General features: G+C 50.1%; 1 protein-coding gene across 1 annotated transcript in view; it reads left to right on the forward strand.

The window, feature by feature from the left end:
* LOC144167809 (uncharacterized) overlaps positions 1-14,792 on the forward strand; it is a 29,613-nt gene extending 14,821 nt beyond the window's left edge. Inside the window, exons 4-5 of the mRNA XM_077696978.1 lie at positions 8,959-9,105; positions 13,856-14,792. Of these exons, the coding sequence (XP_077553104.1) occupies positions 8,959-9,105; positions 13,856-14,634 (926 nt within the window). The 3' untranslated portion in view covers positions 14,635-14,792. The remainder of the gene's footprint in view (positions 1-8,958; positions 9,106-13,855) is intronic.
* Positions 14,793-15,372: the final 580 nt, after the last annotated feature.

Here is a 15,372-nt window from a genome sequence, read left to right on the forward strand (position 1 = left end):
AATATAGACAGTTGCGAAACTCCGCTTCAGAATCCGGGCGGCGCTAGCCCCCCCCACTCCGTGGAAGCTGAGGGGCAAGTCCACGCGCGCGGCACCTAGGAGATAAAAACAGAACTTCGCTAAACTATTATTATTCAAAATTCTTCTGTAAAATAAAGATTGCTTTTTAAATTAAAACATAATATTACGCAAAATTTACTTGTGTTTTTGCGGCTTTTATTTTTATGACTTACGGCAGCAGCCGCAAGCACTTGAGTACTACTTCAACGTCCTGCCGACAGACGACAGGCTAGTCAACTTGCCCCGTGCTTGCCCCGGCGCAGGGGGGCAACCGAAGACCGGCTTTCGATACATGGGGCCTATGGGGAGTTTCGCAACTGTCTATATCCAGTAACTCTGCTGATAAGCGATAAGGGGCAGGCGAAACAGCCGTTTCACCATACCCGGTGAAGCTCCGAGCAAGCGCAGCGATAAGAAAGGCGCATCATGCGCGCTGGTGGCTGAAGGTCATTGCGACGCCATGAGTGACCTTGAAACATACCGAGTAGTAGAGCTTTCGCCCTAAAATAAAAAAAATCCTGGGCCATCTCCACTAACATGAAACCTGGGGGAAGGGCGAAGCATGCAGTGGTATTCTTGCTGCCTTGGCATTTTTGCCAACGGAGATGAACCCATTGGGGGTAGAGGCATACAGCTTTGCTGGAAAAGTCTGTCTTTGAAGGATGAATCTCTCTAGCGCGAGGCGTAAACCAGTGTCCCGGCCTTTTTTTAACGCGTGTTACGAAGCGCTCCAGCGGGAGGCGTAAACGAAATGTCCCGGTGATTTTTTAGTACGCGTTACGTTCTAGCGTGAGGCGTAAATGAGTTTCCCTTTGTTTTAGTATAGTGAGGAGACGCCAACAGCCTCAGCCCCTAATGGGCTTCGCCCATGATATTGGAATCTCTCTCTGGCTTTCAACTACAAGGTCTCCAATTCTTGTGCAGTGTACCGCAAGTATGCTGCAAGTAACTGAATGTGAATATGATTTTGTACCTTTTAATACTTGTACGTTTGGCTGAATGGTTTATTTATGTTTACCAGCCAGTTTCTTAAAAAAAAATCTGTGCCCTTCCACTCTGTGAAGAAGGACGGCATACAAAGCTGGGCGCAGTCCTAGGAGTGCACAAAACAAAACATGTTTGTTCGTAATTATCGATTGAGCATACTTCCTACCTAATTAGCTGAACGAAACTTGGGTGTACGCGAGTTTTATTCTACCGGAAAGACAACAGCCTGTCCGTTTCACTCCCGCATTGTGGAGGCATCATACTGTCTGTAGCACACCAACCTAACGGTTCGGCCACATGTCGCGTCGGGCCGTGAGACGTCTACGTTGAAACCTCCCACCAGCACAACGGGCATGTCAGGAAATGGTGCAGTGCGGATACTACTGCACCCAGTTAGACGGTGCACCTGCGTACGACGTACTACGGAGGAGTGGAATTTAGGGGGTAGAGAATAGGTGAGGTAGAAAGTGTGTAGGGCCGCCGTAGCGGGAGTCGACACTTACAGGCGCGAGAGAGCAGCTCACACGCCGAAGCACATCTGGCTGTGTGGGGGAGCAATCAGCGAACTAACCAGGATTTTACGTTTTGGCGCTGGTGGGTTAACGACCAGTAAACGGTGGCCCAAAAATTGCTAGGGACGACCTGCCGCCCCTTCCGCCTTCTGTCTTCCTACGTATGGGTCACGTGACACGGGGATGAATAACGTCACCCGGGATGCTCCCGACGTCGTTGCCCACGTCACGGGACTTAAAGGGGCGATGAAGACAAAATACAAGTTTGTTTTATTCCAGATTTCGCGTTTTATAGTTCCCCCGGCGCTTGTCCGGATACAAACGATGCTTTATTCACCGAGAAATTAATCAATTTAAGTTAAAATGTTGATTTTCCTGCTAAATCGTGTGTTTTCGTGGTCTGCAATGACATCACAATAACCGACCGCTCCGCAGAATGGAGTACCTTTATTTACGCATCCCCAGTACAGGGTGGAGACACGTATACGCTGGCGCCGCCATTTTGGGTCACCCGCTCGCCGCCGAAGCAAGTCATTGTATCAAAACCACGCTAAAATTATCGCCGCAACGGGGTTTACTGGGGAAGTTTGAATCATCTTATCTGTTTCGCGTTGCTGGGTCTCGTGGGAAACAAAAAGAACAACGCGTTGAGCACGTTGACCCAATTTGCGGCGGCACGGGACCATTCAAAGGGTGTCTCCACCCTGTATGGCGGCACTGGCATCGAGAACCCTACGGTGGTTTGCGCGTTTTTTTACGTTACTGAACCTAGATGGCGCCACCATACCGTGGCAAGCCGTATTTAAACCTGGCTTGTTTTTGTTCGGGGAGAAAATAATCGTCTCGTGAAACATAGTGCTCGCTCGAAAAATATAGTAAGCGGTGCCGCGGTGGCGTAGAAGTAGAGCATCCGCCTCGCGTGCAGAAGGACCGTGGCTCGAATCCCGGTGCCGGACAATTCCCACCGGATTTAAAAAAAAAATCCGCGTATTGATGGAATTGCAGAATGGGCCTTAGGGTGCGGCCTGATCCCGGCGACCATTGCCGGTAACGCACTCCCTCACCAGAGCAGGGTAGGCCACTCTGGTGTAGTAACGGCCACAACCTCCCATAAATACACCGATTAACTCACGGCCCTTAGTCCAGTGGCTTCGAAGCAACTGACCACTGTGGCGGTCCGACCTGTGACGCAGCAGAGGAGGCTAAGGATTCCTGGACCCGGACAGGCCGCCATTGGAATCTGAACCTGGCAACATTTAACACGAGAACCTTATCTAGCGAAGCAAGGCTAGAGGTGTTGTTCGAGGAATTAAAGGGCATTAAATGGGATTTCATAGGCCTTAGTGAGGCCTTTACGGTGCTGAAAAATGGACACGTCCCATGTTACCGTGGTCTAGTGGACACAAGGGAATCGGTAGTGGGATTTCTAGTGAATAAAGGCATAGCTGGCAACATAGAAGAACACCAAAGCATTAACGAAAGGGCAGCAGGTCTTGTAATTAGGCTCAATAAGAGGTACAAGCTCAAGGTGGTACAGGGCTACGCGCCCACATCCAGCCACAACGACCAGGTAGTGGAACGCCTCTATGAAGATGTGGAATCGGCAATGGCTAAAGTAAAAGCACAGCATACCGTAGTTCTGGGGGACCTCAACGCTAGAGTAGGCAAGAATCAGGCTGGAGACAAGGCAGTTGGAAACTATGGTTTGGTCTGTAGAAATAGCAGGGGGGACCTACTCCTCGAGTTCGCAGAACGAAATAACCTCCGCATCATGAATACCTTCTTCTGCAAACGGGAGAGCCGGAAGTGGACGTGAAGGAGCCCGAATGGGGAGCATAAAAATGAAATAGACCTCATATTATGCGATAACCCTGGCGTCGTGCAGGATGTGGAAGTGCTCGGAAGGGTAAGGTGTAGTGACCACCGTATGGTAGGATCTCGAATTAGGCTAGATTTGAGGAGGGACCGCAACAAGCTAGTACGAAAGAATCCGATTAATGAGCTAACAGTAAGACGTAAAGTAGAAGAATTCAGGATCGCGCTTCAGAACCAATATTCAGCTCTTACCGAAGAAGCAGAGCTTACGACAAAGGAAGCCAGCGGCAACCTTACTAGCCTTATCACGGAGTGTGAAGTAGAAGTCGGGGGCACGATGGCTAGACAGGATACTGGTAAACTTTCCCAGAAGACGAAAGATCTAATTATGAAACAGCAAACCATGACAATCTCCAGCCCAGCTGAGAGAATAGAACTAGCGGAGCCTTTGAAGTTAATAGGCGAAAGACAGCTGACATACGGAAGTATAATATGGAGAGGGTCGAATACGCTGTAAAGAACGGAGATAGCCTGGGAGCAGTGAGGAGGCGTCTTGGCGTGGGGAAAATTCACATGTATGCCCTTAAAGACAAGCAAGGAAATGTCATCACAAATAGGGATAAATAGTCACTGTAGCCGACGAGTTCTACAGAGATTTATACAGTAGCCGGGACATCAAGGATAATGCCGAACGAGGAAATAGTTCAGAGGAGGTAGTCATCCCAACAGTAACGACAGAAGAACTAAGGAAGGCTTTGAGAGAAATGAAAGGGGGCAAAGCACCTGGTGAGGATCAGATAACAGCAGACCTCTTGAAGGATGGTGAAGAAATTTGTACTTGAAAAAATGACAAACCTGTATACGCAATGCCTAATGACCGCAAGTACCGGAGTCTTGGAAGAACGCGAACATCATACTAATCCATAAGAGAGGTGACATGAAGCACTTGAAAAATTAAAGGCCGATCAGCTTACTGTCAGTTGTTTACAAGGAACCTACCCAGGTAATCGCTAACAGAATTTCTGCAACCTTAGATTTCCGTCAACCTAAGGAACACGCAGGGTTCCGTAAAGGCTATTCAACAATGGACCATATTCACACGATCAATGAGGTGATAGAGAAGTGCGCTGAGTATACTGAACCCCTAATATATAGCCTTCATAGATTATGAAGAAGCATTTGACTCGGTCGAAACCTTAGCAGTCATTCAGGCATTACGGAACCAGGGTGTAGATGAGCATTATGTAAGAATACTAGAGGATATCTACAATGGGTCCACAGCTACCATCATCCTCCATAAGGAGAGCAGTAAAATACCTATAAGGAAGGGCGTCAGACAAGGAGACACAATATCTCTAATTTTATTCACAGCATGTTTCCAAGAAGTATTCAGAACATTGGATTGGGAACAGGTGGGAGTAAGGGCTAATGGAGAATACCTAAGTAACCTCAGATTTGCTGATGACGTTGCCTTGCTAAGTAACTCGGGGGACGAATTGCAAAGCATGCTTTCCGGACTGGACAAACAGAGTAGAACCGTGGGCTGGGAAGAAACCAAAGTAATAACCTCGGGACAGCAAAGCGGTTTGAGATAGGTAGCGAGGCAGTGGAAGTTGTAAGCGAATATATCTACTTAGGCCAAGTTGTGACCCCAGATCCCAACCATGAGGCAGAGATAATTAGAAGGATAAGAATGGGGTGGAGTGCATACGGCAGATATTTTCAGATAATGAATGGCAGCTTACCATTGTCCCTGAAGAAGAAAGTGTATGACAGCTGCATCTTACTGGTACGCACCTACGGGGCAGAAACTTGGGCGCTTACTAAGAGGGTTCAACTTAAATTGAGAATGACTCAACGGGCAATGGAACGGAAGATGATAGGTATAACACTAAGGGACAAGAAGAGAGCGGAGTGGGTCAGGGAACGCATGCATGTTAAGGACATATTAGTAGAAATTAAGAAGAAGAAATGGATGTGGGCAGGGCATGTAATGCGAAGGCAAGATAACCGTTGGTCATTAGGGGAACAGAGTGGATCCCTAGAGAAGGCAAGCGTAGAAAGGGGCCGGCAGAAATTTAGATGGGAAGATGAGATCAAGAAGTTTGCAGGGATAAATTGGCCGCAGTTAGCGCAGGACTGGGGTAGTTAGAGATTAATGGGAGAGGCCTTTGCCCTGCAGTGGGCGTAGATAGGCTGGTGATGATGAAGACGCCGTTGGTTGCGTGAATCGGCCAGTGTCGTCTGAGACAGCCCCAAACCCCCCAGCTAATCCAAGCATAGTGCGCGCAGTACCAACAGAAGTACGCATCAGTACTTCTATGCTTACTGTGCTTTCGTAGCTTCCACTGTTTGCCCCACCATTCTTATTGCATTAAAAAGAATGTGGCCGAAATTTAAAGGAGCCATGAAAAGAAAACACAAGTTTGGTTCATTCAAAAGATTGTCTCGTTAGAATCATACTGACACCACTTTTAACGTAAACTTCGCTCAAATAAGCTACATAATTAGGAAAAACGGGAATGGTCATGCGACCCACCAGTTCATTTCCCGCAACAGAACCTGTGATGTCACATGGGCTAAGCTCTGCGATTGGCGGAGGCTGGCAGAAGCAGACGCAAATTAGGTAGAGCTTACAAACTAGACGAACGAGCGATTTGCGCTTAAATTTAGGGCACATTCTTTACAAAGCAATAGGAATGATGGGACAAACAGTGGAAGTTACGAAAGCACATGTAAACATAGAAGTACTGATGCGTTCTGCTGTTCGTACTGCGCACAGCATGCTTTGGTTTAGCTGCACAGCACTATGGGGCTTGGGGTTGTCTCAGACGACACTGGCCGATTGACGCAAGCAACGGTGTCTTACGTGACCCCATTTGTCGAGCGAGCACTGTTTCAGGGAACGAATATTTTCTCCCAGAACAAAAACAAGCCAGGTTTAAATGCGGACAAAAACAAACCAAACGCTTGCCACGGTATGGTGGCGCCATCTAGGTTACGGAACGTAAAGAAACGCGGGAACAAACCAACACCGCTGTACAGGGTGGAGACAACCTTTGAACGGTCCCGTGCCGCCGCAATTGGGCCAACGGGCTCAACGCGTTATTCTTTTCGTTTCCCACGAGACCTGGCAACGTGAAAAAGACAATATGATTCAAACTTCTTCAGTAAACCGCGTTGCGGCGATAATTTTAGCGCGGTTTTGACACAATGACTTGCTTCGGCGGCGAGCGAGCAACCGAACATGGCGGCGCCAGCGTTACGTGTCTCTACCCTGTACGGCGGATGCGTGAATGAAGGTATTCTAGGCTGCAGAGCGGTCGGTTCCCGTGATGTCACTTGGGACCACGAAAACGCACGATTGAGCGGGAAAATCAAAATTTTAACCTAAATTGTTTAATTTCTCAGTGAATAAAGCACCGTTTGTATCCGGACAAGCGCTGGGGGCACTATAAAACACGAAATCTTTCGAATAAAACCAACTTGCATTTTCTCTTCATGGCTCCTTTAAGCACAAATAGCTCGTTCTGCAAGCTTATAAGCTCAGCTTAATTTGTGTTTGCTTTTGCCGGCCTCCGCCAACCGCAGAGCAGGCTGATATGACATCATAGGTTTTGTTGCGGGAAATGAGCGAGTGGGTCGCATGGCCATTCCCGTTTTTCCTAATTGCATAGCTTATTTGAGCGAAGTTTACTTTAAACTGGTGTCAGTATGATTTTAACGATTCCGTCTTCTGAATGAACCAAACCTGTGTTTTGTCTTCACGGCTCCTTTAAGTCGCTCCTGCTGTTGACTTTGCACGTGTGGCTCCTAGAAAATATTTGATTGGCACTTTCTTGTCACGCGTTCGAGTAAGCACGGCAACGGAGTAAAAAAAAAACTGTGGTTGATTTCTCTTTCATAGGAATCGGCAAAACACGGAAGTGAAATGTGCCGCGAAATGTGTAGCTGAGCATGATTTGCGGGTATTGTGGGTGTGGTTGGTGAGCGACGTCCTGCTGGCGGGTCGCTTCGGCAAAGGTGTATTGGCGTCATTTCCGTGAGGGATATGTCGTCAGTGAAATACTGGGGTATCCCGGCATAAAACACTTTCGTGTTAAAATATAAAAGCCTAAAACGAAGAGAGAGAGAGAGAGAGAAAGACTTTATTTGAGGCCAGCAGGGAGTGGGAGGTCGGGATGCGCAGAGCCTCCACATCCCACCCACGTTCACGACGTCCTCGGGACTAGGCCCCGCCGGTGTCGGCGTGAGCGGTGCGCGAAAGGTACTCGGGAGTTCGTCCCTTTCCCCCCCGTCTGCGACTCGCTCCGCTTCTGCCTGGCGAGAGCAGCCTCGAGCTGCTGGACGGCTAGAGTTTGTGCGTTCAGGTCCGTCGAATAGACGGCACTCGTTATGGTGTCCGGCAGCCGGCCGTAGAGGTCGGCAGCTTCCACGGGGTGCACTGCACAGTCCCACAGGATGTGGGCCAGAGTTGCGCGATGTTGCCCGCACACACTACACACGTCACTGGCGTACACGTCCGGGCACACGTGACGCGCGAGCGCCGGCGTGATCACTGACTGTGTTTGTAGTTGGCGTAGTAGCACTGCCTGCTGTCGTGTTAGTTCCGGGTGGGGCGCCGGAGCAGTGCGCCGGCCGAGCCGGTACCACTCCAGCACCTCCCCGTACGTGAGGAGGGGCTCCGGGTCCCACTCCACGTCGTCGTTGTCGTCTTCGTCATCGTTGTTTTCGCGATGGCCTCCCTCTGTCGCGGAGCTCGGCAGGGGGGAAGAGACCGCCGCCGCGCGGTTGGTCAGTCCTCGCGCGGCTGCGTCCGCCGTCTCGTTGCGGTTGGGGAGACCGTCGCCCACGTTGCCTGTGATGTTGGTGTGCGCCGGGAACCACCGAAGGTGGGTGGCCGGCACCGCTGCACAACCCGAAGTGTAACGTACTGTTTAAAATTAAAGGTTGCTTCCCCGCAACAACACTCTGTGTGCAGGGGTGCACCCTTTACAGGCCGCTTGCCTTGTTGTATTGGCGTCGCTTCCGTGACGGGTATGGCGTAAGTGAAATCTTCGTGAATACCCGCCGCTGTGGCTCAGTGGCGAAGGAGTTACGCTGCTGAGCACAAGGTCGCGGGTTCGATTCCCGGCCGCGGCGGCCCCTTTTCTGATGGAGGCGAAAAGCAAAAACGCTCGTGGGTACGAGATTTCAGCGCACGTTAAAGATCCCCAGGTGGTTAAAGTTAATCCGGAGCCCTCCACTACGGCGCGCCACATCACCTGCGTTGCGTCGGCGCGTTAAACCCCACAATCAATCAATCAATCAATCAATCAATCAATCAATCAATCAATCAATCAATCAATCAATCAATCAATCAATCAATCAATCAATCAATCAATCAATCAATCAATCAATCAATCAATCAATCAATCAATCAATCAATCAATCAATCTTCGTGAATCCCGGAATAAAACATTTTCGTGTTAAAAAAGCAGGTCGGAAAGAATAATGAAGACCATTCAACTATGAATGCTTTGCCTTACATGACAATTCCCCAATATGGAGTTTGGGCCTTTGTCTTCTATTTTTTTCTCTGCAGAGGACATCGTTCCAGCTTCGAATATCGACACTGTGGACGCGGTCATTGTCAGCGTGCGGAAGATTTTGGCAGCGGACTTGGCTAAGCTTCCGGAATCCGAGCGAACAAGTTATTACGAAAAGCTTCGAATGATCCAGAACGTTGTTGGTAAGAATATTCGGCGGGAAACAACATTCGCTTCAGAGAGGTTGAAACAACGACGCTTTTCTTGAAGCAAAACTAAAACTTCTTGAATATATGGGTACAAGTGCAGCGGGTACCTGGAAGCCGGCTTCATGCGGTAACTTGCCCGTAGGTAGACGATACGCCATAAGGCGGTTGGCTGGCTTGCTGGCATGTATGTATAGCTTTGAGGAACGTATGAATACTACAAGTAAGGACCATAACTAGAGTTGTCAGTTTTCTCATATCACGTTCTTCATAAGTCCGGCGACGCCTAAGCAGTTCTTATCAATGTGTAATGCAAAAGGAATAATGTCCGCTTGCACGCCCGAGTGCTTCTTTGAGTGGGTATGTGGTTACCACAGCCAATGGAAATTGGGGAATCGCCATAATCCTCAGACAGTCACCGTCATCGTCACTGACCAGCCTCTGAGAACAGGCGTAGGAGAGTTTTTTTTGGTTACGTTAACGTTGCCGCCAAACTGGAAATGGTGAAACGGCCGCGCGCTTTCGACTACAGCTGTTATTGTCATTGGCCAATACCTTTCGGTGGGTACGTGAGAATTTGGGGAAGGTATGCAGGCATCGCCATCAGGTGAAAATTAGTGAAACGGCCGTTAGCTTCCGTTAAATGCTGACGGCAGCTGCCATCATCGCTGGCCAATCCACCTGAGTGTTTGTGTCTTTTCTATTTCCCGCTTTAACGTGACGTTATGTCAAGCCTAACGACGTGCCTAGCAACGTAAAACTCGCTGTACATCGAGCTGCGTGTATAGCGGTTGCCGACGTTTTCCTACGTCGAAGTCCACAGCGCATGCTCTGAGTCCACACTTACTAAGCTATACACTCGTGGAGCCGAAGTGGCGTGGGGAATGCGTGCTGTTCTCACATTCCTGGGGTCTGGTTTCGATTCCCACCCAGCCCGAAATTTACGTACTTTTCTTTGTGGCTCAATTCCTTTATTTGTTCTATTTGCAGCGTCCGCAATTTCCGAAGCCCTTTTACTCTTAGAGACGCGGACGCCAGCTTTCCGCTTAATGCTGTTTAATTATTTCACATAAATTATATATGGGTGCACAGTGTAAGGAAAAGGGAGGTGGGGAATGTAAGAATGGGTACGCAGACTGTAAAAACTCCGAGGACATCTGGGCACTTCTTATGAGTTGTGAATTTGAAAGCATTATTGTCCATTCAAACGGCGCTGCGCTTCCAGGTTTGCGCTGCGAGTAGTGGCTGTTGCGACGGTGGTTGAGGTCAGCAATGTAGGGTGTGATGTGCCGCCGAACAGCGCACCCTTATCCGCAGCTGAAATTCTCCGCTTTGCACGTGGATCTGCGCATTCCCAGGCGTCACCTAGAAACGCGGTTTCCTACTTGTGTCGATTAATTCCAATGAAGTTCGGGCTATGCAACGCTGCGTAGTAGTGTGAAAGCCGCCTTCGTCTTCCGGCACCTGCACCGGCCTTTTCGCCTAATGATTCATTGAATGCAGGGGTCGGCAACCTTTTGCGGCGGAGACCGGGATGCATGAAGCCTACACGGCGGGGGCCGGGAAGGCCGGGTGCCCAATCGAGGAAGGGAGGGGGGAGCTTTATCACCAAAAAGAAAAAAATCGACAAATTGTAAATAATGTACAAAACTGGAAGAAGAAATAGCAAAACTGGAATATAAATCCTGGAATAGAAACCGGAAGGTCTGAACTGCCATGTCGGCCTTCAGGTAGGCAGTCAAAAGAAGAGAGAGAGGGGAGTTCTGACGTAATGCCGCATAATACTGCCCTCGGGCCATAGGTTGGTGAGCCCTGATTTAATGCTTTCGCATCAGTACCTCAACCCATTAAATGAGTGCGTAGGTGATCGACTTCAGGGAGTAAAAATGCGAAATTTAAGTCATTCAGGATAACTGCCAGTTGGGTGTGCCTGAATGTACATGATGGGAAAAGAGCAACCGAAACTAACCGAGATACTAACATCTAAAAATTTTATCTAAGAAAACAGCCTTAATTTGTCAAAATTTCGTAGGCCATGGCTACCGTGGCCAGAGCAGGCGTGAGGCCAAACAGGGTTGCTGCGGCTGCGGCTATAGGCACGTTGCACCGCACAGAGGCCGCTGTGAGCACAGCACTTTTCGTACTAAAGTTGTCTGCAGCGCACGGTATAGGGCATCTATAAAGGAGCGCTAGCGGCGATTTATGGAGCAGTTATCACCCACTGCCTGCAGCATGCCGTGCCAACAATCTATGGTGTTGACACTGAGACACGGTGCAAAGAAAGACGGCCGTGATGAGAGCGGCGTTAGCGCGCAGCTGGCGCGGCGAGGAGAATGGGGGAGGGATGTGGACTACGGACGACGGAAGACGCCGGAGGGACAAGGCGAGTTAAAGAGATGCGTCGCATCTAAAATTTTTCTCTATGCCCGCGCTACCAGCCGATAGCGGCAGCCGCAGCGCCCCTGCTTGGCCGCAGCGCCCCTGCTTGGCCGCGCGCCTGCTCCGGCCACAGAAAATTTTGGCAAAGACTGTATACCTATATACATCAAATGAACATCTGTGCCATCACATATCCGATGTTACTACCTAACAAAAGGATTCACCGCGTAACACCAACAACAGAAAACTACGTAAAATCATAAGTCACGTGAACACCCTTGAAAAAGGAAAACTCAGTGTCCGATAGCGGGCGGTCGGCTAACTGACACAGCTACCTAATGAGGAAAGCCTCTATACTTTGTGTGCTTGTGAACCATAGTCGTATCAATTACGTGTCGGCACGTGCGACGGCAGTAAATGCAAGTGCGGTGTCACTTTCAGAGAGCTTCCTGCTCCGATTCCTTCGGGAATCCGGGGTGTATCTGTACATTTAATTTACCCTTATGCTGAATAGCAAACTTCCGGGATAAAAAAAAATTACGCGTCGGCACGTGCGACGGCAGTAAATGCAAGTGCGGTGTCACTTTCAGAAAGCTTTGATGGTCGTAAAAGCAAACGTTGTTCAGGCATCGGCTCGTCTTGCCAACATATCTTTCCACACGTGAAAGGTACACCAACTTTCTATAGTTCGTTTTGTTTATATAACGTTCGTTGTAATGTTCATATGAGTTTGGCTGCATGTTTATGCCGCATATGTGGCGGTATTAAAGTAGTCTGGATGTCTGTGGAGGACAGAAGAGATGCTATCTGTACGGTCCCTTTCACGCGACAGGTATACGTTGGCCAGATGGTCCGATTTTTTGAACGTTCACCTTCGCAAACATCCAAGCTCTCTGAGAGGGGCACTGCACTGGCATTTAGCAATGCACTGCAAATACTGCACGTGCTTACCTACACTTCGTGACGTGATGGTCGTTGACAACCACGCAAAGTATGAAAGCTTTCCGCATTACGTAGCTTTGTCAGTCAGCCACACACTCTGCTATAGGACGCTCAGTTTGCCTTTCTCGTTGGGGTTTGATTCAATTTCTTTTCCGGGTTTTCAGGGGCATGCGCGTGACTTGATTCCACGCAGCTTTTTGTTATTGGGGCTACGAGTTGAATTCTTTAAGAGCGAAAGCTCTATTACTCCATGTACAAACACAAAAAACGGCTCGTCATCGTACCGTCAATGTGACCTTAAAGTTATGTCAAAGTCAAGCCAGCGCCACGTGCGGTCCGATCGCTCGTTCGTTGCAAGGGAGGTGCGGGGAGAGGGGGAAAGAGTAAGGGCTCGTGCCACCAGAGGGTAGCGTAGCGGATAGCGTCCGCTAACGCTACGGCGGCGGGTACCGGATTTGTTCCGGTAGGGTGGATTAGTTCCGCGGGCTGGCTCTCGCCCTGCCCTCGCATTCGTTCCGCTGAGGGGCGGCCTCCTCGCTCTCTCCGCGCGCTCAAGTGCAGTCCGGCCCCGGTAACACGCCGCCGTAGCGTGAGCCTCCGCTAGTGAAACTCTGCCAAACGGCGCTGGGTGCATCCAACTCCACTGCGCGTTCGCGCGTAGGCAAGCTACTGCGAAGATCAGAGCCAGTGTTTTGGGCGCAATTTTGCGCTCGTTCAGTGCTTGCTCTCGGCACGAATATCAAGCTATCAGTCCGTAAACTTGATTTCACCGCGTTCAACAACGGCAAAACTTCGTTAGACAGCACCACGGGACTCATGATGAGACAGGTAGTTATTCCATATTCTACTTTCAGTTGTTGGAGGCGGTTTGTGCGGCGTTCTTGCTAGATGTTCGCTTGAGTAGTTTTTTCCCCATTGTAAACATCTAAGCCGATCTACGTCAGCTTTTGGCGGGAAAATAAGATACAGATACAGAGAAGGAGAGTCTAAGATACATAAGGATATTTTCCTGACACCACTGCACAGTGCACTTTCAAGTTTGAATTGAAGTACTGAGCTATAACTTCAGTGGTAATGCTGTGCCGAGAGCGGGTTCAAGGGCCAAAGTGCATCACACGAACGCATGGCAGCCACTTTCTTTTGGAAATGGCCCTAGGGGAAATTTATGGTTTCGGCGAGGCGGTCACGGCAAAGTAAAAGCGCTCACTTGAAAGTCTCCATGCGTGTTGGAGTCATGTGATTGGAACTTTGCTTCAATTGACAGCCATTTTGCCATTCTGCGGCAAAAAAAAAAATTCTTACGCTGCGGAAAACGTCCTGTCTGGGGGAAAAATGGAAATGCTAAAATAAATGTTGGCACGATTTCAGTTGCGAATTTAGATAATACTCGATTTTAAAACCTTGTTGACCCGCCGTGCTGACGCAGAAGTTCCCGATGACCTCTTCGACGACGCCGTGCTGGAGAGGCACTACTCATCGCTTCCTGTGTTCCGAGCTCCTTTCGTGCGCTCGTACCTGCTCGCGCTCCAGAGGCGCGCGGACCGAGCCCGGGCGACGCTTCACCGTCGTGTGGCCACAACGCGGCGCATGTCGCACCGGCTGACCACGCTGGCCGCGAGGCCCGTCCTGCTGCCCTTCTACAGCGTGCTGCACGTGCCCGTCGCGTCCCTGCTGTCCCCCATGGTGGTGCGCGAGTCTGCCGAGGCCACCTACGCGGCGCTGGGCCATCTCGTGGCCCGAGAGCTCGTCTCCGCGCTCGATCTGTCTGCGGGGAACACGGCTCCCAACGGGCTCGCCGCGAGCCCTCGCTCCGGCGCCAGGGCTGCGGTCGTTCATAGCCGCCTGGCCTGCCTGCAGCGGTACGCGCCCGCCAAAACCGGTGCCGCCGGGATGGAAGAAGTGTACGCCGACGCCGCGGGCCTTCAGGTGGCGCTGCGCGCACTCCGAGCGACGCCCGCCTTCAAGCCCCTGGAGCAGTCCACGCTTGTGCAGGGCTGGTCCAGGTTGCAGCTATTCTACATGAGTTCCTGCTACAAGTGGTGCGCGTTACACGCGAACGAAGCGGGAGGGACGGTGGTCACACACCGTGAGCGCTGCAACGCGCCGGTTGCCGAACACGGAGCTTTTCTGTCGGCGTTTAACTGCAGCGCTGAATCTAGGATGTCCCGGAAGCGGAAAGGATGCTTTCCCAGTGACGGCTCGTAGAAATATCTAGCCGCCGAGCCATGTTTGTTGATTTTTATTGATTGAAATATTGCCGTTGGCCCCATTTTTATTTTTATCGACATCGTTGTATGTGCCCTCGCGGATAACTTTAGCTTGGGCTCTCTGGATGATAGAGACAATAAATGACATTTAGCTTTTGTGTGAATTAATGCCTTTGAAGTTATTAGCATGCGCTTCGGGCCTCCTCCAAATCGAGGCGTATAGCCGATTCCATGTTAAGCACACGACGGGCTTTACTTCGCATATGGGAGCTTTTAAATTTTGGAGGATCACACGATAAACATCGGAAGGGTGAAGCGAATCATTTCCCTTGCAAAGTCAGCGGTACAAACCGGAGTGCTGGGCGGGCAATGAAAAACGGCAGGGGGAGAAAATAGGGTAGGCTGGTAGAGGATGCCAGTAGTGGGGAAAGCAAGAACTGTAAAACGAGTGTGTGCGCCAGCGGGAAACCGCGCACGCGAGCCGGTAATCCGCGCGTGTATGTGCGTACTTTTGCGCGTGGGTGGCATACACAAGTTTACCCTTCCTCGCGGTGCATTAAAACGTTAGCCGCGCATCAGCGCAGCGCATACTCGCATTTTACGTTTCATCGCGAAAGCGCCACTAGCTTAGCAAACTGGGCTTCACTTTTGTTTTTGTTTTGGTTTATTCTGAGCTAGTGAGAACAAAGAAGAATGACCGCCATCTTGCCCTGCGAAAGTGGCTGTCCAGCGAAGG

This window comes from Haemaphysalis longicornis, unplaced genomic scaffold (genome assembly GCF_048455015.1).
Source record: "Haemaphysalis longicornis isolate Haplotype H1 unplaced genomic scaffold, Haemaphysalis longicornis Haplotype H1 scaffold_2, whole genome shotgun sequence".
In the NCBI taxonomy this organism is placed as follows: Eukaryota; Metazoa; Arthropoda; class Arachnida; order Ixodida; family Ixodidae; genus Haemaphysalis; species Haemaphysalis longicornis.